The following is a 24,006-nucleotide window of genomic DNA, read 5'->3' as shown; positions in this document are numbered from 1 at the left end:
TCCTTGTGTACTACTATCTCCTTGTGTACTACTATCTCCTTGTGTACTACTATCTCCCTGTGAGACAGAAAAGGAGAGCACTGGTTCTCGTCTAACGTGAAACTCTGATAGAGATCCCGATAGCGTGGAGATAAGGTCATGAGAGAAGTGAGGTAAACGTGGTAGTTCAGGTTCTGATGAGCCAAAACAGCTACAAACCCTGAATCCATCACTGTTGGGTGCAGACTGGGAGCAAAGCGACAAACGCTCCGACATGTTGTATGTGAATGATGAGGAAGGTCTGACTCGGTCTGACTCGGTTCCCTCCTGAGAGTCGGGCTCGGTGGATTCGTCTTTGGGATCTGAGAGATGGGACTCCGCTCCCGTCTCGTCTGCAGACAGCATGCTTTCTGTGGGACGCTGCTGGAGAAGGTTGTCAGCAGAAAAGACTCGGGCCGAGTTTTGTGAAGAAGTTCTGCGCACAGATTGTTTGCTCCTTCTGTTCTGGTGTCATTTCCTCCCCTCGGTCCAGCTCTGTCCTCAGATCCACAGATTCAGCGCCTGCAAAGTGAAGTCAGATCGTTACATGACCTTTGACCCGAGGCTCTGGTGCATTTAAAGGAATTCTGTGGAGTAAAGCCCACTATCTCCCTCTGATCTCAGTTGTGGGAGATTCCACTTTAAAACACGTGCTGCATCTAGAAGCTTTTAAACCGTATCAACAGGAAACCTTATTGTTGCTTTATAGCTGATGGAAACGTAACATCTTAAATGTGGATTTTGTATAAAAGGGATTTTTAATTTGTCAGACTTCAGATGAAAGCTTCATGTATTCAGACTTCAGCTGAGTGTAGAAGCACCGCTGTGAAGTGTTGAAGGAGGAATCTTCAAAACACGCAGCTGATACACAAGACTGCAGGAGGGAGAAGTAGACGCTGGAAACATAGCAGCACATCTTCACCCGTGACCCGCATTTGTGACATTCCTGCTGCAGCGAAGGACGCGGCACTAACTTTAGTCTGTTGACAAACACCTTGAATATGAAGAGGATCCACACATTTCAGGAAACAGTGACGACATCCTAAACTTAAAGACTGCGTTCCTTAGATGATGGCGATCAGTTTGATACACACACACACACACACACACACACACACACACACACACACACACACACACACACACACACACACACATTCACTGCACTGACTCCATACTTAGATGTAATCATGGCATGTAAACAGTCCCATACGTCATGTCAGAAGCACACGGAGGCTCAGCTGAATCAGAGATCAGTTGTTGGTGCGGTTGATCAGTGCATTAGATAGGACTCGATCTGCACCGACATTAATAACAATAAAGCTGTCAGCACCCGCGTGACAGAGAGCAGGGAAGCGTAATCCAATTTCATCTTGACTGCCGGTGCCAAAATAGACCCATCCTCGGTCACACAACACCCCCAAGAGCGCCTCTAGCGCTGCAGGAGAGCGACCTGCTCCACCGACGTGAGCTCCAGGGAAGTAGGAACACAGCTCTGAAAATAATAATAATAATAATAATAATGATAATAATGATAACGACACGCGCTGCCTCAAAACATCACACGAGCAGAGGACTGAGCACATATCCAGCATGCCTGTAAATCACTCCATGGACTTAATTGTGATGCTTGACAAAGTGTCAACCTGTCAGCAGAGAGACGAAGCCGCTCTAATTGTTCCCAAAGGAAACCAGGAACTAACGCTGAACACGCTGTTCCCTCTCAGCTGAGTCACACATGGTGAGAGTAAGGTCGGTCCCTGAGGAGGCTCCAGCCATGCATGCGGTACGTACCCGTGTCATAGTCCTGTGGTGGAGGATCCAGACCTGTGATGCAGGACTTGAGTATGAGCTCAGGCTAGAGCCGGAGGTCTCGGGGTATGAGTCTATTTTTAACTGTTGTCCCCCTCAAGTACAAAGTCAGTTACCTGATATTGAGGACATGTGGATCTTACACATTTACCCGCAATACCTCTACTTACAGGCTGATTCAGTGAGTAGACGTGTGGCTGTTACTCAAATCTAGTTACAGGAAGTTTTATAGTGAGATAAATGTGTGAAGCTTTAAGTTAGAACATCCTGGAGTAGTAATGGTGACGTAGACATCCTGTGTGTGGAGGACAGTTTAATAACCAGAGTCATAGACGGCTCTTACGTCATTGTTCCTGTGACGGATGCTTCTACATCACCAGTGGTTTAACAACAGAGACCCTCCACAATAAAAGAGCACTCAAAAAAACTGACTTTTTGTGGTCAACTTTAGCTACTACAACTGCAACCCTATAGTTAGTATGGCAGAGCAACGTATGAAGTCACTTCTGTTCGTTACACACACACACACACACACACACACACACACACACACACACACACACACACACACTACAAAGGGTTGCATTACGAGCACAGTAAACAGAGGAGGACACACAGCATTCAAACGATGTGGTGTTCTTTTGCTCTTTTGGTGTCGTTGTGTAACACTTGTGACTTGTTCTCATGGTGACTTGTGAATCTACTACAGCAGCACTCAGACAGGTCGTTTATAAGATGATGTACTGCAGCTGTTATGTGAGGAGTAGTGTGTGTGTGTGTGTGTGTGTGTGTGGACATGAAGAAGCTGATGGGTTGATGAGGCGGATGGACTTTTGGGCAACAAATCAGTACATAAATAACCACTTCCTGTGTTCCCCGGCTGGGTTCACCAGTGTGTCTTTTAAAAACCGGTGAATATGGAACAACAGCGTATCTGTCCATACGTCATGTACAGCAGAGTCTCAGCCAGGCTGAGTAGTTCTTGGACTGTTAGCGTACTCGTTTCTTTCCTTCTTCAGAACCGTGTTGTGACTAATCTGAAGCAGTCTCAGACATGTTGCACCATCTTGAGCATGTTGTTGTGGGGACGTGGATTGGACGTGGCCCCGTGGCCTCTTGTAGCCATGGAGACAGAAGTGTCCTCTTACCAGAGCGAGGGGTATTTTTACACCGTGTTGTTGCACAGGCTGCCCTCCTTCCCTGAACGTCCTGCGAGGACCAAGTGGAGAGTGCAGTGTCCAAGGATGGAAGGAAAGGATGGAAGGGAATACGATGAACTTTGGAAGCCAGTCACACTAGTTACTAGTAACTTAGACTCCTCCTCTTTTCATAACTTCAGAGACGGCAATCAGACCATCGGGAGAAACAATGAATCCCATCAGGCTTCTTGAGTCGTCTGCTCTCCTGGTTCCTGATGTGTTGAAGTGAATGATTCCGGAGAGGAAACCTCAAATACATTTTGAATATAGTGTCACTGTTACCACTGTGAAGGGTGATGGATGTGTTGATCTTGACCTTAAATTCAAGGACATGTAAAGTGTTGAACCGTCACGTTATCAACACTCACTCGCTATAAAAACCTCCTGACTCTTCTGTTTTAGAAACAAACCCGTTTATTATCTACAGAAGCAGAAGCAGACAGAATGTGAGCCGATGGGAGGCGGCTGGAGGAGGACTTGTCTCGTCATGTTGCGCTCCGTCTGAGGAGGAGGTACGGCTTCTCCACCAGCACGGTGAGCACACAGCTGACCGCCAGCGTGAGCAGCAGGTGGCCGAGGAACAGGTACATCTAAAGAGGACGGGAGGAACACAAGCAGAGGAGGGTCACAGCTGAAACACCTCAGCGTCAGGCGGGATGAAGCGGGACGCGATGCGCTGACTCACGAAGTTGATGTCCGTGTAGTGGATCGGGGTCTCCTGCAAGCCGATGTAGAGGATGATGAAGACCGGATGTGATAGATAGCAGGCAAAACTAATGTTGGACAGAGGAACCCAGAAACCCAAAGACAAGAGGCGCTTGATCAAACCTGGAGACACATAAGAACATGTACAAATAAATACATATATATATATATATATATATAAATATATACTTCTGCTTTCATGTAGTCAAGCTTTTACTCTAGCTAACATGCTAATACTGTAATCATTATCTATTTTAATCTGCTTTAATCTGTGAGTCATTGTTTTAATCATCAATGTTTTTGCTTTTAAACATGCTATAAAGTAATCAGTCATTAAACAGTTAAGCTACAGAATGCAGGAGAAGCAGACACTTGAGTCTTTAAATGGTGTTTGGTGGAGTTTGGACTCTGACCTCCGTAGCCCTCCTCACAGGCCAGGATGATCCAGCTCACAGCCAGGGCCCAGAGCGGCCGGTGCAGTCCCTGGTAGAGGGCGTGTGGCACCGATGGACGGGGGGGGGTCTCCCTGAGGACGTAGGCCAGTCCAACCACGGCGGCCATGAGCGACAGGCAGCAGAACCAACCAAGGGCGGCTTGCCACTGGATCAGCAGCAGGACGGGGTAAGAGCACGAGTGTGAATGTACGGCGTCTGTTTGACCCGATGAGACAGAATAAGACGTGTGGGCCGCCATGTTCTCACCTTGTGCTTCAGCAGCTGATGCTTCTTGGTTGTTAAATATATTCCAGTCAAGACTCCTATTAAAAACGGGCCGTATCTTGTGTGCGGTCTCACGTAGTAAGACAAGACATAGTTCTCAGATGTTCTGCAAAATAAAGAAACACGGTGTAACACTAATAAAGTTACGCCGGATTCCACCGCATTAAAGTAGAACATCGACGTTTCGTGCCGCATGCATTCGGTTCCTCGCGTTCACTAAACCTTACAGTGTCGACGGCTGAAACACCGGAAGCTGCAGGAGTGCCGTGATAACAGCACCGACCACCGTGGTCATCAGAAGAAGGCCTCCAGCAACAACCAGGAACACGCCTCTGTTCCTACACAACAGAAGAGCTCCAGGGGTTACAGTGAACTGTGAAGCTGTACGTTAAGCTTGACCAAGGTAGAAACACAGAACCTACAGTCTGTGAAAGTAGACCAACAGAGGAGTGGTAGCATAGCACTGGAAGTCCAGAGACAGGTACCATGTCCAGGGAATGCACTGAGGAAAGAGTATGAAATGACATGTCAAGAAAGAAGTCAAGGATAGAGTTAGAGTCACTGAATTATACGTCAGACTCACGATCTCGTGGACTGGGAGGAGGTTGCTTATCAACAGTACGTTGGCCCACCAGTACGTCTTACAGTCCATCATAGAGTCTATAAAGGGGAACCAGTAGGGTCCCCACTGGACCAGCGAGATGAGGCCGATGGTTAGACACATGATGAACAGATGCAGGGGTTGAATCCTGCAGCAAAGGGAAGACAGAGACAAAGCATGTTTACGTGGTTTTAGATCTCACACTCACAGTCGGGAGCTTCTCAACACACACAGAGGATCGGACCTTTGAATCCTCCTGAAGAGGTAGCTGGCCACCAAGCCGGGGCTCAGCTGGTCTTCAGCCCTGTGGATGGAGCCCAGCAGAGACCTTGCACTCAGCAGACCCCTGCAGCACAAAGACCCTGCTGTAACTGACACCTCAACACTCTCTTCTACAGACGCTATGCTGTTAAACGTTGCTTCAGTCTCACCCCAGCAGTAAAAATGTGTCCACAGCCAGGAAGACAGGCCCGCCGATGGTGAGCACGTGCAGAGGGTTCCTCTCAGCTGATTCCTTCCAGTCTTTGTAGTTATCTGCAGCAGAGACGACACAGTAATGTAAGACTATATGAGTACGTCCATCACTGCTGCAGCGAGTCTGGTCGTACCCAGGTTGTTTATTACGGGGAACTGTGCCGAGTGTCCGCACATGATCCACAACAGGCTGAGGACTCGGACGCCGTTGAGGGAGGAGTAGCCTCCTCCTGGGATGGAGGAGGAGGTGCTGAAGACGCCCCGGCTGGTGGTCTGCAGAGAGAACGCCTGAAGCCACCGGTGCACACAGCTTGGAGGGAAACAGAGGGGAGAGGGCCTGCTGCCGCCTACGAAAGACCATCAACTTCACGGTTCACATCTTTAGGGAGGTCTTGTGGATGTTCTCACACACAAACAGATAATACACAACTCACTGCTGTCCTCTGGGGGGCCACTATTGGTATCACTGCTGGAGGAGCCGTTGGTCTTCAGAGTCCCGTAAAGGTTGAGGCCGGTGTTCAGACAGGCCGACTCCGCTGCGGGCCGGACCTCTCTGCTGCGTTTCCATCTCAATATAGCAGTGAGCAGCGAAGCCGCGAGAGGAACCGCTACCATCACACAACACACACACCTGCAGGAGGAAAGCTTTGTGTTTCAGGGGAAGACCCACCAACGACACAGACAAACGTGTCAGTATTCAGTTTACATGTAGACATGCACATAAGACAGCGATGTACTGACAGACAGGTGACGTCCGAAGCATCGGGGGCGACGGCGCTGGACAAGCAGTGGGTCATGATCATCTCCTGAGCGGAATGATTGACCAGGATGGGAGGCAAAGGAGGAACGAGGGAATGCTGGCCAAACTGAAGTCTCCCTGTTAAAGAGGGGGAAGTCACAAGTAACACAGAACGAGTGCTGGATTGACCGAATATTAATGTTCAGAGAAAACTGATTTTAAACTCGCTGACCGCACAGCACCAGCATTCGTACGTCGTCTTCTCCACAGGAGTCGGGAACGCAAACACCCACGAAGTACTGGACTGTCTCCTACGATGGTAGAAACACGTCGTTCAAACTACGGCTAGCTGTCAGGACGACGTGTGATCTGTGACGTCGTGACATCGATCGTCTCACCTGCCGAAGGAACACCTGGCAGTACTGTCCAGAGAAGGCAGGGCCGTGTGCAGAGCGGCACTGCTGCAGCAGGCCGGGCTGGTTGGCATTACCTCCTTTGACGTTGCTGCCCATCTTTCCAAATGCATCATACACTGACCACACACACACACACACACACACACACACACACACACACACACACACACACACACACACACACACACACGCAACTTAGTGCAAAGAAGTAAACAGTGATCCTCCACAGTCCTTTTGGACAAAAAGAAAGACTGAATTCATAAAATAAAACGTGTAAAATGTGATATTGATGCTTTGCAATACAATGTGAAAGAAACACATTTAAACACAAATAAATACTAAATACTAAAAAAGGGAAATGAGTTTGTACAAATTTAAATAATACAAATAACAACTCAGAAATTGTTCAAATACATATTATTTTTCCTGTAGTTTTACTGAAGCCAGGACTTCCTTTATGGCTCAATCTCGTAATTTTAATAAGCAGATATGACTGTTTTCTTCTCCCATGTCTTCATCTGGTTGCTTTAAAGAGCGAAACAGCGCCCCCCTCTGTGCTGACGGTCAGAAATGGCGTTGCACCCTCACACGTGGTGAAGTTTGTTAACTTTGATTATTGAGACTCAAACGATCAGTCGCGGTCACCATGTAGCTGCTACGACACTGTGAACGAACAAGCAGCCGTAGGAAGTGAAGCCAGCCGCTCTCAAACCAACACGAGTCACGTGAGCGTTGAATGGAGGACAGGTCCGGTGTTGCTGTGAGACTAGAGGCGACCGGAGCAACAAGGACAGGACGTGACTTCACCGGTGAGTCAACTGTGTCTCGTGTGCATTGAGCTACCTGACTGCTGTGTGACGTAGTTACTATGGAGATCATGCTGTAATATAATATAATATATGTTCACTATGTCTGCATGTTCACTGACGCTGTTGTGATGTTATGGTGTGCAGAGGTACTGATCCACAGGTAGTTCATCACCTGTCGGTAGTTTGATCTTTCATCATCAAGTTGCAGCTCAACGTGCTTCATTAATATAAAAACATGAAGTAGGAGAACATTTAAGAACAATTACATGATTCAAAATAAACAATCAAAACCATAATCATAATAATACTAATAGCTGTAGTTCTTTGAATATCCTTGTTAGCATTAATAATACAATACTGGGGTCGTTGTTGTAGACTAAGTCGTGAACATTAACTCTTATATCTTGATTTAAGGTATTTAAGTACAGTATTTATATTTATGGTTTGGTGTGAACAGTGTGTTGTCGTCTGTTTATGGGTTTGTTGCGTTGCTCTGGAGCGATGTTCTTTAGCTGGCCTGTCAAAGAACAGCTGGCCCCTCTTCAGTGGACCTGACCCTCCACTGACACACCAGAACACACACCAGAACGCACACCAGAACACACACCAGAACGCACACCAGAACACACACCAGAACACACAACAGAACACGCAGACAGAACACACACCAGAACGCACACCAGAACACACACCAGAACACACACCAGAACACACAACAGAACACACACCAGAACACACACCAGAACACACACCAGAACACACAACAGAACACGCAGACAGAACACACACCAGAACGCACACCAGAACGCACACCAGAACACACACCAGAACACACAACAGAACACACAACAGAACACGCAGACAGAACACACACCAGAACACACAACAGAACACACACCAGAACACACAACAGAACACACAACAGAACAGAACAGGCCTTTCAGCAGCCAGCAGCACTCACTGAGGACGGCGTACTCCTCCGGCCGGTTCTGGTTCATTTCCCAGAGCAACGTGTTGGTGTCCTCTGAGCATGTGTGAGACCCGGTGAAGGTCTGCTCCTTCTCCAGCGCTGCGCTGCAGCCTGCACACAGGAGCAACGCCACCCAACCCGGGGCCATCTCCAGGCCTCAGTGCAGCTGTCTTCAGTGGAGGACGTGTTTAAGTAGCGCAGGAGGAGACGCGTCATCACCAGGAAGAAGAAGGTGGCGTGAAATTCATCTTGCATGGAGGGGATTGAACACCACCGTGGCGTCCTCACCTGGTCGTCTGCATCAGGTGTGAACAGGATTTGGTTACGTGAGGATGTGATTGTGGTCACCACACAGGATCAACGTGATTACAGGTCAAGTGCAATGATGATGACTGAAACACAAGCTCAGATGTTGGAGAAGCAGCAGCAGCACACAGTCTGGTACAACACTGGCCACTGGAGGGCGCTCTTGTTCTAAATACCGATGCCATGACTTTACCAGACAACAGTGAGAAACAGTCTGAACACACATTCACTATGTCTGTGATGAATCCAGAGGATAATAAGAGGTAATAGTGTAGTGATGCAGCGCCTCTTGACCACAGTCACTTTGGTGACTTTTGGACGTGAACAGAACTCGTTAAGAGCTTCATGAGTCATTTCACAACACAGCATGAACCCAATGCTGTGTCTCATGGAAGGAAGTGTTGGACCTGGTTGAACCTTCATGCAGTGATTTGTGGGCCTCATGGGGGAAACAACAAGCTGTAGTCTGAACTCTGACGTCGTGTGACGGGTTGATGTAGTGATAGTGACAGACAGTCACACGTCTGGGAAGCACAATGCACAGTGCGAATACTGGCTGTTTAAAGTAAGCAGGTTTCATCATTTATTGACATGAAGAACAGTTTTGTACACGAGCTTCAGACATTCAGGAATAATGTTGTGTTTCAGTTATTGTTCGGTGCAGCTGGTCGTCTACAGCCATGCTGTTCTTTACGTTGTTCCTGTCAAAGAACACGTTATGATTCAACACTAAAACCAAAGAACCAAGAACTGAAGACAGACCTGTCAGTCATCTTAATCGTTTTTTTAAATATTCAGGTAAATACATCTTTTTTTTCTGAGACCTATAATCATAAATAGCTGCCGTAATTATATTAAGTCAGGAATGAAACAATCAAATAAAAACATTCTTTTACAAAATATACTTTTAAGAACTTATTCAAATTTGGCCCATTGGTGTTCATTAAAAGCCTGTTTCTGATGTTGATGTTGAATCATCATAACTTCACACGGTGTGATCTTTGTCTGACGTCTTCTGATCTTTAGTTTAGTTAAGTTAAGACTTCAGCTGAACTGGGGAATCCTGAAGCTGACAACAGTTTCATATATTTGACAATTCAGAACGCTGCCGACTGCATGAGGATTAATCCCTTCACAACGATCATCCATCCACTACCTAGCCCTAAGAGAACAATAGAAGCTCTTCTATAGAAAACAAGATCTACTCAACGCCTATAGAAAACATCTATCTATCAGTTTACTTAGCATAAAGTGACTGTATGTGTGTACGTATATTGTACACATGTTGTAGTACTCTACATGTACATAGTATATACAGCATGATCTACTGAAGGTCGTCTCCTCGGGGTCACTTGTCGGCCGCGCTGAGTCTCTTCGACTTGATGAAGGCCATCCCGTGCGTCCTCATGTGAGTGTTCAGGCTCCCCTCTGACTCAAACGTTCTGCCGCACACTTTGCATTTGGTGTTCGGCGTCCCGTCCGCGGCGTCCAGCTGGTTCTCTCGCTGGCTCTCGTCGTCGTCGTCGTCGTCGCCCCTTCCGTTGCGCCGGGCGACACCCTGCGGCTCCTTCAGCCGGTGGACGATGAAGAGGTGCCGGGCCAGCGAGCGACGGGAGGTGTAGCACAGGCCGCACTCCCGACACTGGTGCGACGAGCCGTCGGACTCGTGCTGGGGGATGTGCGCGTGGAACGCGGCGATGTCCTCGGTGGTGATGCCGCAGACGGCGCACTTGTGGACTTTAAGGATGTTCACCTTCAGCCTCTTCAGCGGCTGCGAGTCGGTGCCCCTGGAGTTCAGGCCCGGAGACCCCTCATCCTCTTCTGGCTTCCTTTTGGGGCAGAGGGTCTGCGGAGGAGGTTAAAGTCATCGGTTAGGAATGAAACATCCACGAGGATTAACCTCCTAATAAATGTGTGCCGCAGTACCGTCTCCTTGTCAGGTAGAGCCTCCGTCCGAGTTTTCCCATCTGGGTCTTTGACTCCGTGCATCAAGCGGATGTGCTGATCCAGCAGCACTCTCTTAGTGAACGGCTGACTGACAGCTGGACAGCGCCTGTCAAAAGTACGAGAACATATCAATCATTAACCCTTTGCAAGCGGATTTTTGCCTTCTGTTATTGGTGTTCTCTCCACCAGGAGAACCATGTGATCGTTGACCGTGAGTGAGTGACTGAGTCAGTGTGTCTGTCCACGGCTAATCTAAATCATGTTTAGTCTGGTCATTAGACCGTATGTGTATGGGGAAATCAGTTTGCTCTCTTTCATTGTTTTGGACGGTGTGTTTGGCTATCAGCTAACAGCTAACAGCTAACGGAACTATTCACAGCTGACTGCGCTGCTAACCGCTCAGCCTTCACCGTAGTGTGTCGTTCTGGAGGGCGAGAACCAACGAGTGTTTGTGTGGTTGAATTTGGAGGACTCTGGAGGAAGTCCACAGTGGATGTGTGTGTGTGTGTGTGTTTACTCACGGGCAGGTGTAGACCTTCCGCTGACCCTTGTGTTTGAGACGGTTGTGTCTGCAAAGACTGTGGGAGGAGCTGAAGGACTTGTCGCACTGCCGACATGGGTGTTTCTTCAGCATCTGCAATGGAAGGAGAACGCATGAAGCCTTTTAAAATAGAGACGGTTGTGGATTTTACTCTAGTGGGACTTGTGGTGGAACACAATTAAGGACATTTACTCAAGCTTCCTAGTGAGATGGTCGTTGACGCTCACCTTGCCATGTTCGTGCCTCATGTGAGCCACAAAGACCTCCCTGGAACTGAAGAGACCACTGCAGTCTGCACACGTGTATCCAGCAGCGCTGTGCGGGTTCTTCAGGTCCACCGAGCAGTTTGCTTTCTTTAGAGGTGAAGCTGAAGGCTTCTTTGCTCCCTTGGCTTGACCTTTGTCATTTCCTCCATTGTTGTTGTTGTTACTGGGGCTGTTGGTGCTATTGGAGTTAGTGGGCTTGGTGCTGAGCGGAAGGTTGATGCCCAAGTTTGGCGGACCCTCGATGGTCTTCAGGGTCCCGTGGATGGCCTGGAAAGGATCCACAGATGCAGATTGAATTACAACAAATCATCTGCCACACATTGTTACGTCACAGCGTGAGGTTTGACTGTAGAGGGGATTCATGCCCACCTTGATGTGGTCCAACATGAGCTGCTTCTGTGCGTAGTGCGTGGAGCAGTCGGGGCATTTGAACACTGAAACTTTATGGTTGACGATGTGCTGGTCAAAATGTGAGTGGAGCAGGGACTGCAAGGTGAACACGGTGTCACACATGGAACACTTATAGATCAGCCTGAAAGACATAAAACAACGTCCTTTAAGACGCACACAATCTACTGCAGAACGCACAAAAGAAAAAAAACATTACTTCTACAAATGTTGTCTTATGTTCACACATATTTCACAAGGAGCCATTAAACATTCAGCTGCGTTGTATGCTGAGCACCTGCACCGTCAGTGGGGCTGGTGGTGGACTGCATGTGGGTCAGTGGAAGGTTTCCATGTGGAAAAAACAAACCCCAGTTAAGCCACCGTGTCTAAAACCCACAGGTACTGATGAAGCAGCGAGGAAGACTTCTCTTTGAAGAGTGAATTGGACGTGGGTGTTACGTTACATTGGTGTGAAAGGAACAGTGTGTAGATGTGTGTTGACAACTCTTTGATAAAAAGGTGTATTATGTGTGTACTGAGTACTATTTGTATTTAACATAAGATTACATTTTTGAATTTAATTGAAAGGTGTGTTCTTCAGGAAAACACATTTGGTTTGTTTTGTCATTCATGAATAATAAGTATCCACAGTGGTTTGGACCTACTTGGGCTCTCCTGCCTTCATTCCTGGATGCTGTGTGTTCACATGAGAGTGCGTTCCCGGTGCGGACTTGAAGGCCATGGGGCAGAGAGGACATTTATAGAAGATCTCACAGTGAGAACTCTGGATGTGGGATTTTACAGTTGCACCATCAGCAAAGATCACGCTACAGTGGACACAGCTGCAGAGAGAAGGAGTAAGAGGTTACAGAAGTCAGATTCATGTACGATTTCAACATTCAGAAAGTCAGTTGGACAGAAGGATTCATCTTTGCACAATGAGCACAGAGAGAGTCAGGCTAGCTATGCTAAGCTAACAACCTGCTGAGTGTGGTGTCAATCCTTTCATCTATCTCTGCAAGAAACCAAATAACCGAATGTTTTTTTGGTATATTTTGTAATATTTTGAGTCTTTATTGAACCATAACTGGTCAGATACTGATACTTCATTTTGAATGTTCCAATAGAAATGTTCTAACGTCCCCCAGAAGGTGAATTGTGAATAACATTACTCTCAGCTGTATGGGATCGTCAAGCGGAGGCAAAGCTAATGCAGTAATAATAACTGTAATTAGATATGACATTGTAAGTGGCACTTTAAAAGAACAGAGCGAGAGTCTGAGTAGAGACACTTTGATGACGTTGCGTCATAATGTTGTGATCGTAGTTAAGGTAGACTGACCGGTAGCCGACTCTGCGGGTGTAATGCAGGCAGTTCTTTGTGACGTGTGATTGGAAATGGACAGAGCGGCAGCTGGCGCCGCACTCGGGGCAGATGTAAGGAGACTTGTGCTGGTGGATCCGCTGGTGCGACAGAAAGCTGCACTGATTCGGTAGAAGCATTTGGCAGATGGTGCATGTTCTCTGAAAAGAGGAGAGGAAGAAAATCATCAAGTGCTCCAAATGTGAGTCACGAAACATAAAGAAAATGGAAACCAGAGGCGCCCCAACATAGTGGCTGCCACCACTAAACCTCTGAAAGGTTCATGAATACAATTTAACCAGTGACCACGTCACATACACACACCTGCCCACTGGACTCTTGTGCCTGTTGGTAGTGCATCGCTAGCGAGCTGTCGTCCTGGAACATTTTGTTACACTCCGAGCATTTGAGGCTGTGCCTGCAGAGCTTCGATGCGTCGTCCTCCAACGGCATGGCTGCAATGAGAGGAGCATTGCATGGAGCTGAAATCACCGTACTTTGGGATCCTGAACCAGCAGCTCTCCCTGGGATTTGGGCGGTCGCATGTGCTTGGGAGGTGGAGGTGGTGCCGGTGATGTTGGGTGGGCCTGATGAGGGTGACGTTATCATCTGATCTGCAGGGATGGGTTTCAGGATTAGATGCGAGCACTGCATGACAACCCCTTTGTCCTTGTGGCCCCTGGCATGAGACAAGAGGCTGCATTTGTTGTAGAACAGGAGACTTTCGGCACAGTGGTTGCAGGTGACCTCGATCTGCACGCTGCGACGCTCGTAGTGATGTGCCAGGCTCTTCTCGAGAGCGAATGAATCGCCACACTCCAAGCACTTGTAGCCACGTGAGGGTAGAGAAATACAAGCTGAAGTTGGCGGAGAGAGGTTCGGTACGTACACGGGGACAGGATTTATGCTACTCAGCACTTTGTTGAAGGCGTCCACTACAGAGCTTTGAGAGCTGTTGAACACTTGAATCCTGGAGACTTTCTTTGAGGCCCGGCCAGCGAGGATTGTATGCTGTTTGATTTGCTGTGGCTGTTTAGAGGAGGACAGCGCCTTTGTGAGATCACAGACAGCGGAGGATACAGTCTGAGGCAGAAGATTAAGGTGACTTAGATGAACTGTCTTTGGCACAAGTTTGGCATTAGCCAGTCTGGAGGCAGGCACCATGACAGTCTGTTGCTGGATGGCATTAGCGGCTTTTAAGATGGCGCTGCTGGCACTTTGCACTGACGCAGCGGGGATGACTGTTGCTTTAACTGTGGTGTTGTTGGCTAGCTTCAGGTTGATGACTTGGGAACCTGCTGTCTTGACTGCTGAGACAGGCAGGAAAGCTGTGGCCACAGGTTTAATAGTCATTTGCTTGGTTATTTCAATTGAAGGGCCTCCAGCGGTGGCTAGTACTGTGGTTGGCAGAGGGGGCCTTGTAGAAGATGAGAACTTTGCACCGGTGGTTGCCATGACAGAAACGCTCTTCCCTCTTCTTTTCAGACGTTCAGGATTAAACTCTGATACAACTCGGCTGACCATGCGCTTGATCTGGCCGGATGACGTCTTGATTGTTTTGATCCTGACTTTTGGGATGACCGGAGTGGTGTCTGTGCTCGAGGCAGGGGAACCTTTGCTGCTACCCTCACTGAGAACACTGGAGGGACTGCCTGGTTGTCTTGCTAGCAGCCTCTTTGCAAACTCTAAGGCTGACTCCTGCTTGCGTGGCTTCTCTAGAGCTCTGGGATTTGTATCGGCAGGGGTGGATTCTTTCTGTGTTGTGTGAGAATCCAAAACACCCAAATCGGTGGTGCTAGCCTTTTTGGCACTGAGGGCGGCTATGGCTGCTATGCAAGATGAAAGTTTTGCAGAGGACTTGGCTTTGACTGGAGACATACCGGACACATTACCCGTGGGCTCTCCAGTCTCCCTGCACTCCTGATCTTGAGTCTTGAGGACAGTGTTCTTTAGTTCCTCCTCAGGTGAACTTGATCGAGGGAGCTCATTCGACTTGGAACATCCCAGAGTTTCATTGGTGTTGTTGTTTTGATCAAGTTTTTGGTCCCTGTTTGTTGTGGGCTTAGACGCATTGTCTAATGATGCTGGATGTTTAGGGTTCTGGTCCTCTGTCTTAGTAGTGGATGTAAAGGATGCCTGGCCTCCCTGCTTGTCCATGGGGTCATCAACCTCAATCTTATCATCGTCATCAAACTCTTCAGCGCTGGAGATGGGGCTGAATTGATTGAAGGTTGCTGAATGGTTGTTGACTGACTGGCCTTCCTCCCTGGGAGCTTTCCATCCATTCTTGGTGCAATGAGTACCTGGTTGTATTGTGGCCAATAAGCTATGATGAAGTCCATTGCCAATGTCAACAGAAGGAGGTTGGGGATGGAAGTGCCCATCCTTATCTGATATGGTTTCACCACGCTCCCTAGTGTCTGCATTTCGGATGTTCTTGACAATGACACTCACGCCAACGTCAAGTCCTGTTGAGGGGTTGTGGGACTCATCCTCACCACCGGTCACCCCACCACTGGGATGCTTGAGCTGTCCGTCGTGGTCATCATGGGGGCCTGATTCAATAGCGGTTTTAGGATCCACCATGTCAGGGATGTCGAAGGCCGCCAGCAGGTCATCAAAGTCTGGCGTCTTCATATCTCCCATGGTCCTGCTCCTGTTCTGAGGAGACTACCTGGGGAACACAGAGGAAATGGTAGACTGGTCAGTAACACAAGCCATGTTCACTACAGATCTGAACAACATGTGCGATCGTAGTTGATCCGTTGTGATCTGGTGTTGAATGTTCCTCGTCTACTTCATCTGCAATCTGCTCATTAGGTTTTATGTCAAATAACAGCCAATAATATCCATGGATCATAGTTTCCGTAATGAAAAGGACTATCATGACTAACATTCATAAATCCATCTTGGGTCCCAGATGAGGCCTTTTCTCATGATGATTCAGGTTCATATTAATAGTAGAATCTGTTTGTGATGAGAAATTGATGATATTTTACTGGGCAATTACTGTAATTCTCTCCAAATGTGGAAGACTAAGGCCACTATAATATGATCGTGTTCATATGTTGTTGGGACATGAAGGCAGCAATGCAACAAGAGAAAATCATATAATCCTGTATTATCCAGTAAAGAAAATAAAACAGACAAAGTTCTTCAAAAGTAAACGTTTATTCAAATGTCTGGGGTTGTATGGAGAGAAGAGGAGGATGTACATGGAGTGATGCTAACAGTGTCCTTCACATTTACTGGACTGTAGAGGAAACAGCTGCTTAAAAACCTTTTATAAAATGATTAATTGTCTTAATGTAAGTAATCAGGGAGGTTTCATGGTAATATATATTAGTTAAATGTTCGCAAATTCATATTTGATTAATAGTGTTTGGAAGATGCTTCTCATATGTTTGAGTAACGAGGTGTAAGTGTAGGATTCACTGATTTTCAGCTCTGCTTCTGTGTTTCTTTCCTTTCAACATTCCTGGAAAGCCTCTTTTTAAACGACAATGTTTTTATAGATGTTTTTGTTATTTAGGAAGAAGCTGTGAAATTCACTAAATATTGAATATAAATTCACTATATTAAATCGTCCTAATGTGTTCCTACATGTACATGACAGTGTGTCTTGTGGATTTGGGGGTAAGCTCATCCATGTTGTGTTTTGGGGTTTCATCTGTCTCCACATGGTGCACCGGGGTCCTCCTACAGTACAGCCTCTGAACAACACAAATGAACCGCTGCCTTCTTGTGTTCGATGTTTGATGTTTGATGTTTGATGTTTGATGCATGCATTAGTTCAGGACTCTCTCCTGCGACGTCTCTAGATCAACCTGTGCGTCACACTCATGCAGCTGACCTACGACTAGTTCTGTTTGTTCTTTCTTTACATTGAGCAACTTCATTAGACTGTTTCTGATGGAAACACCGGGGAACCACTCGCGGCTCCACGCGGGGGGGAGATGTGACATTTTCCTCTCTAATCACTCCATGGTCAGCATCGCTATAATCAAACTAATCAAATGGGAAGAAAACCAGAATATTCCAGTGTGCTGATATGATCTTTGACTGTTCTTGAACAGCTGCTGACAGACAAAGCGAGGCAGCAGAGAGTCTCTTATATATTTAGCTGGTTTTGTGGTTGAATAAAACGTAAACAATACTGAGATATGAAGTGTAGATATGAACATGATGACAGGTGATATGTAAGGATGTTCACTCCAGCAAACACAACACATGTATTGATAAAAGACAACCAGTGTTCATAGAACCTGTTGTCTGATAGTGTTATTGAATATCAGAGACAGACGTTCTGTCCATAAACCGGTCTTTATTGTTTTATATGGAGCAGGATGGACTGAAGAGTACTGTTGTGTGTGTTGGGGACAGAAGGCCATGGAGCTGCTCTGCTGGTACATGCAGTTAAACCAGAACTGCTCTTTGATCCAAACACATCTACACACACACACACACACACACACACACACACACACACACACACACACACACACACACACACACACACACACACACACACACACACACAGACACACACACACACAGACACACACAGACAGACAGACAGACAGACAGACAGACAGACAGACAGAGACGTGTGCGTCTCGTAGCCTCGTCTTTGGTTTCTAAAAGCAACGACTCTCAGTTCAATCCAGATGACGGGATGGTTGTAATAAAGAGGGTAGCATCAACAAGACGACAGAGAGAAATGTCATGGAGGGAAAGAGAGCAGGCAAGAACTGCAGTGAGGGGGGGGGGGAAAGAAAGATGTCTGCTGATCTGTGCGAGGCTGCAGCAGAGAGAAAGGCCTGAAAGAAGAGCGAGTCACAGCCAGAGCAGCCTGACGTAGAAAGTGCATGAAGGTTAAATACAGACATGTACAACGCAGAACCCTCTCAACAACAGCAGTTTAATACATGTTTCACTACCACCTGTAAAACTGCTCTCTCAGTAAAGTGAATGTAAAACAACAATGGTGGAAACATGCGAGTGAATCAGCCACTCCTCACCCTCTTGCCTCCGTCCCTCTCCAGCCACTAGCCAAACCTTCTTTCCTTCCTTCCTTCCATCCTGCAACAAACACAGTCACAACACCACTAACCCACAAAGAGAGCCTCCCACCCCACCCCACCCTGCCGGAGAGGGGGGAGGGGGTGGGGGGACAGCCTGCTTCTTCCCAGACCATGCAAAGGCCTAGAACACAGGGTCAGGTTACATCCAGCGGTCTGGTGAGTGGTGGTGGTCCTGTGTGAGGATCCTCCTCGGTCTCTCTCTGCACCACTAGCAGCACACAGACATGCAGACGGATGGATCCTGCTCCTGCATGAGTGTGTGTGTGTGTGTGTGTGTGTGTGTGTGTGTGTGTGTGTGTGTGTGTGTGTGTGTGTGTGTGTGTGTGCGTGTGCGTGTGCGTGCACGTGTGAGGCTCCTGGCTGCAGATTCACAGACTCCCAGCCGGCCACGTCCCCCCCCTGCACCCGTCCCTTCACAAATCTCCCTGCCCCCCCCTTGCTCTGAGCCGCGTAGCGTAGCACGCCGACATCCAGCAGCAGCAGCAGCAGCAGCAGCAGCAGCAGGGTCTCTGCTGCACCACGGTCTTCAGTGGCAGAGCAGTGAAGGTCTGCGGTGGAGCAGTCCGGCTCTCTCTACCCCTCAGTGGAGCACAGAGACGCCATTGTTCCTGACAGCCCCTCGTCTCCCTCAAACCGGTTTCATCTGGTTCCGGTCACCCAAGAGAAAAAGCCCTGCGCTGCACTACGGCCTCAGAAACACACAGGCAGCAGCGGAGTGCCACACTGCATGTATCATAGATTTAGTGAAACAAGAAGTCAGTATTTCACTAGCCTGGTGTCTGACTGCTGTACAGTTAGTCCAGAACAACACAACAATACACAGAGAGGTGGTGTTTGGGTGAGCACAGTTAAACAAACAGCACAACAGGAAGGAAGAAGCAGAAGGAGGTAACCATGATGGCAGTAGAAGCTCTGTTTCTGCCCCTGTGCTTTCACCACACACACACACACACACACACACACACACACACACACACACACACACACACACACACACACACACACACACACACACACACACACACACACTGGTTGTTTTCTGACTTCCATGCAGCCCGCAGCAGCACTACACCCAGGACAGACAGTCTGCAGTGGGGAGGCACAGGTCCTCCATGCACCCCTCTACCCAGACTTCCATCAAACACAGACGTCACCACGGAGACACACAGAAACATGCACACTCATGCATATATATATATATATATATATATATAGAGGTAAATGTGGCATACCCTGGTTAGGTTTGTTTCCACCCTGTGAGATATTCAGGAAAGAAATCTGAATCTTCCTGTAGAGGCCTCAGCACCTGCCTTTACTCAGCCCCAACCATTCCAGTCCCCATCCTCCTCCTCCTCCTCTCCCCCTCTTCCCACTTTCCTTCACTGGGTCAGTCCTAGATGTTAGTCCCAGTCCAGGCCTCGCTTTTTTCCCTGAAGCCACCACCACCACCACCATCACCACCACGGCCGTGCATGAAGGGACGGATAGAGAAAGGGGGCAGTGTTCAGCAGGCGAATCAGGCCTTTTGTCTCTGTCGGTGCAGGGGGGCGAGGGACTCTCCACTCTGGCTCTGGAGCAGCAGCAGCAGCTGGTGCAGAGGAAGAAGAGAGAGAGAGGGAGAGATGATGAAGACAGAAGGAGGTGGGGGAGATAGAAAGGAAGAAAAGGGAAGATAATAACATGCACTGTGTTCATGTTTCAGGCCTCTGCTGTAGCTTAGCCACATGAGCTAGTGAGGCGGGGTTGTGGGGCTGAACTTGAATAAATTCTGCACAAAGGGATCGATGACATTATGCATTTATATCATAATGTATAAATAGAGCATTCACATGTCGAGTCTATTTCTCTGTTGTTTCAGATGGAAGTGTTGTAAACTTATTACATGGATAAGCACAAATATAAAGCTCAAATCAATGTGAGAGGAGATGCTTTGAACGGAGAGGATTGTGATGTAATGCATGCAACACCTTACCCTACACATGAATAACTCATAACTCATAACCAGGGTATTTCACAGATGCAAATATGAACATGGTTCTCTTCTTCGCCCACACAGCCGTGTACACAGAGACAACATGTGACGTCATCACAGTAGGAGTGACGGAATCAACCGGTCAACTTGTAAAGCCTACCTGGAGACTTTCAGCTGAGTGAGGCTGTCTCTCTCTGGCCTGCTACCTGTCCTTCACAGCCGTCAGAGACATGAATGCTGCAGCATAACCGTCCTTCATTACGCAGAAGGGTCCTGCCTCATGTGTTCATCAGACGGCACACATGCGTCTCATGCGCTGCTCAGCAGCTGGACCTGTGCATGTGTATGTGCATCATGAAGGGCCCTCGTGGTGCCTGCTGCCTCTCTACGGCGTGACGGGTTCAGTGCAGGAGAGGGAGGAGCTGAGGCTGCTGGGCCCGCCCCTAACAGAGTCACATGACGTCACGCTGTCTCCGGTCACGTAGACCACAAGCAGCAAAGACGAGCTGCTTGAAGACCTGCAGGGAAGAGATGATGTGTAATAATTCAGATGGTCCACATGTGATTATAGAATAGAATGTCAGCTATATGTAGCTTAGCATCGATAGCAGTGTGTGTCCAGATCTGAAATGTTAAGATTCATGAATCATAAAGTTCATGATCCTAATATTAACTCCATAACGTCCCCTATAACAAATAGAGGACATCGCTCTCATAGGAACCTTCTTGATTTGCCTTCAGGCTCCTTTTAACCCACAAGCTTTTTGACTCGTTAGTATATTAATATTCACTTGTGTGTGTGTGTGTGTGTGTGTGTGTGTGTGTGTGTGTGTGTGTGTGTGTGATACTGTCAGACATTGAAGGGATCCTAACCTTGATGGGAATATAAAGAAGTGAAGTCAGTTTAGTTTCTTGACTAGCTGAACATTCTGTGTGAAAACTACTAGTCTGCAAAGAATAGAGGAAGTAATAATAATAATAATGATAATAATAATAGTAATAATAATAATAATGATAATAATAATAATAGTAATAATGATAATAGTAATAATGATAATAATAATAATAGTAATAATGATAATAGTAATAATGATAATAGTAATAATAATAACTTTAAACTTAAAAATTAAACAGCAATTTCTAAAACAATAAGCGTCACATTGAGATAGGAATATATTAATGTAAGGACTTAAATAAAACCACACATTTACAACAATACTAGTTAAAAAGTAATAATGAGACGTTAGTTGTTAGTTGTGAGTCGTTCATATTCTCTGTTGTGTAACAGATGAGAGACTCTTTAGAGCAGCGCTGCCTTCAGGCTCTCTGATTGGACGGATCAGAGACGTCATGATGTCAAAGTGTCTCTTTTGATTGACGCTGAAAGGCCTTCTTTAAACGACTCTCTTCTACTGTTCCAGTATGATTGCAGTCCTGACGCCATCAGAACACTTAATGCATCACATGACATGTAAGAGAATGAATTGTCTGAATGGAAACTAGAAATTATTATTACCACAGCTCAAAATATTGATTTTAAGAGCGACATCGTGTGTTCTTCCCTTTGCTGTACATCAAATATATCAAAATACACTGAAGAATCATGTACAATTACAATACTTGTGTTATTGTAATGAGGAATAATGATAAAGTACAAACTAAAAAGCAGTAGTTTCATGCTTTAAATGTAAGGATTCAAACTTCAGTTATTGACACACGACGTACAGGACTCCTCCTGAACTCAGCCCACAGCGCCACCTGCTGTTTCTACAGTTAAAGGTAAACCAGGGCTTTAGTTTAAGTTTTAATGTAAGATCAAACAGATGTATGCTGAACTATAGCTCCTCAACTTTAATCAGTCTCACTTCTAATCAGCAGCTCACGCGGCGTGGTGGTTATTACAGCTTTCTGACTAATCGTCTGATCTGAGTGGTGGTCGAGGACGCGCAATCAGACGCGAGTGATTGTCGGTGAATGAACGACTCCTCGGCCTCTCGGTGCGCTGCGCTGCCGCTGGTGTGCAGCGTGTCACGTGTTTGACGTCTTCAGCGTTTGTTTGAACAAACCGTGTAAGATGGAAAGTCGCTTTCATCATTTCAGGTTTTTAATCGAGCGTAAAATCAGGATGTATCGTGATGTTTATTAGTGGTTTAAGAACAAGAACTCAAAACTTTATTCTAGTGGTGCATTTAATGTTCCTGTAGTTCTGTGGGTTTGCAGCACACGATCATAAATAAACCCATACTTCACATGACACTACATGGTTCTGCCCTTTGGCTATAAGTGACTCATCCTGTTCCGTTAAGGTCAGCCGTGGACGAAGACGCGACGCGCAGCGAGCCAGAGGTCGTCTCTAACCCTGACGCGGGGTGTGTGTGTGTGTGTGTGTGTGTGTGTGTGTGTGTGTGTGTGTGTGTGTGTGTGTGTGTGTGTGTGTGTGTCGGGCTTCTGAGCCGACGACACGCAGAGGAAGCCTCCAACCTTTTCAGCGCACAACGCTCCTTACCTGCGTGGACTCCTTATCTGTCCTCATCTGGTCTCCTGCTCCTCCAATCTGTCTGTCAACACGCTCATGAAAGCGTTCAGTGGAGTATGAGAACTTCTCTCATTGTTTCATCCACGCTGTTGACCTTTCCACGCTGTAATAAACGGTGCCGATAAATGACGCCGACCGCACTGCACGCTTTGTCAGCTTCTTGTAAGTGAACACGGGACAGGTGTGTTGTTGGTTTTCTGAAGTAGTGCGTCATTTCCTCCACCTCTGAACAACAAGAGAAGTTTAGAAGACCTCCGCGCGCTTCACGTTAGGATGAGCTACAGACTCAGACTGAGCAGTGAGACAATAGACATGCTGCTGAAGCATACAGACACGTCTGTCTTCAACGGTGTGACGTCAGGATGTTTAGTTCTGCTCAGACTATATTTATATATATATATAGTATTAATATTTCATCTCAGTACTTCTATTTCAAAGACAGTATTGTGTGTTGTACTCTCTGACAGCTGTGCAGTTTAAAGCTTTACATTTTAATTAATAAACACGTTGAAATGTCGGTGAGTCATGATGTCAATGCATCAGTACTATAATCCCATAACAATGTATACTGTATAATACGCTCTGCATGATGGGTACTTTTTGACACTGTATTTGCTGTACTTGTGTACTTATACACATGTATTTATATCTACGCTGTGGCATTGACAGTGGTGGAGAGTAACTAAGTAAATACTCTGCTGACAGGGGTAAACCAGACCTGATGAAATCAATGCACCGACATTACCCATAGTGCAATGGGCCTGCACTGCCTGGTGAATGCTCAGACACACAACACTGGATCCTCAGGTTCTGTCAGACCTGACTCAACTAAACCAGGACTCCAGATCATCACCAGACATCTGAACTGGTTGTTTCGCTTTTCCTGAATGAACTACAGAACAATGGTTCATTGTATTTACTGCAGAACTCTGAAGCTGTGTGTGTGTGTGTGTGTGTGTGTGTGTGTGTGTGTGTGTGTGTGTGTGTGTGTGTGTGTGTGTGGACCGCGTAAAGCTGCAAAATAATTCTTCTTGCCATTTATACATCTGAATGAGCATCTTACACAACGGAGTCTCAGACAGAATAGTCGAAGGTTGAGTGCATTGTGGGTAATGTAGGCACCTCAGGTTTCAAGACTC

At 47.0% G+C, this 24,006-nt stretch overlaps 2 protein-coding genes across 4 annotated transcripts; both read right to left on the bottom strand.

Annotated features, from left to right (window-relative positions):
* Window positions 1-3,458: 3,458 nt before the first annotated feature.
* On the bottom strand, window positions 3,459-8,610 carry oacyl (O-acyltransferase like). The gene is made up of 15 exons (XM_068705615.1): window positions 8,454-8,610; window positions 6,666-6,799; window positions 6,500-6,578; window positions 6,270-6,405; window positions 5,963-6,159; window positions 5,663-5,875; window positions 5,486-5,588; window positions 5,299-5,400; window positions 5,037-5,202; window positions 4,876-4,955; window positions 4,681-4,791; window positions 4,436-4,559; window positions 4,148-4,334; window positions 3,715-3,857; window positions 3,459-3,619 (listed from the first exon to the last, which is right to left on the bottom strand). The coding sequence occupies exons 1-15, from the start codon at window positions 8,608-8,610 to the stop codon at window positions 3,515-3,517; spliced, it is 2,037 nt and encodes a 678-aa protein (XP_068561716.1). The 3' UTR covers window positions 3,459-3,514.
* A 719-nt stretch (window positions 8,611-9,329) lies between these two features.
* znf532 (zinc finger protein 532) lies at window positions 9,330-20,672 on the bottom strand. 3 transcript variants are annotated; one of them, XM_068706799.1, is made up of 10 exons: window positions 20,492-20,672; window positions 19,592-19,947; window positions 13,600-15,949; window positions 13,255-13,436; window positions 12,578-12,754; window positions 11,892-12,054; window positions 11,484-11,789; window positions 11,237-11,349; window positions 10,695-10,821; window positions 9,330-10,614 (listed from the first exon to the last, which is right to left on the bottom strand). In XM_068706799.1, the coding sequence occupies exons 3-10, from the start codon at window positions 15,919-15,921 to the stop codon at window positions 10,117-10,119; spliced, it is 3,888 nt and encodes a 1,295-aa protein (XP_068562900.1). In that variant the 5' UTR covers window positions 15,922-15,949; window positions 19,592-19,947; window positions 20,492-20,672; the 3' UTR covers window positions 9,330-10,116. The 3 variants fall into 3 exon arrangements, with proteins under 3 accessions (XP_068562900.1, XP_068562902.1, XP_068562901.1); XM_068706801.1 differs by lacking the exon at window positions 20,492-20,672 and having other exon boundaries at window positions 19,592-20,043; XM_068706800.1 differs by lacking the exons at window positions 19,592-19,947; window positions 20,492-20,672 and adding an exon at window positions 18,297-18,463.
* Between the last annotated feature and the right edge of the window lie 3,334 nt (window positions 20,673-24,006).

The sequence above is a fragment of the Cebidichthys violaceus genome, unplaced genomic scaffold (genome assembly GCF_023349555.1).
Source record: "Cebidichthys violaceus isolate CVI_PGR_0920_01 unplaced genomic scaffold, fCebVio1.0.p SCAF_12, whole genome shotgun sequence".
Lineage (NCBI taxonomy): Eukaryota > Metazoa > Chordata > Actinopteri > Perciformes > Stichaeidae > Cebidichthys > Cebidichthys violaceus.
Note: the sequence above shows the minus strand (reverse complement) of the source record. Positions and strands in the feature narration are given on the sequence as shown.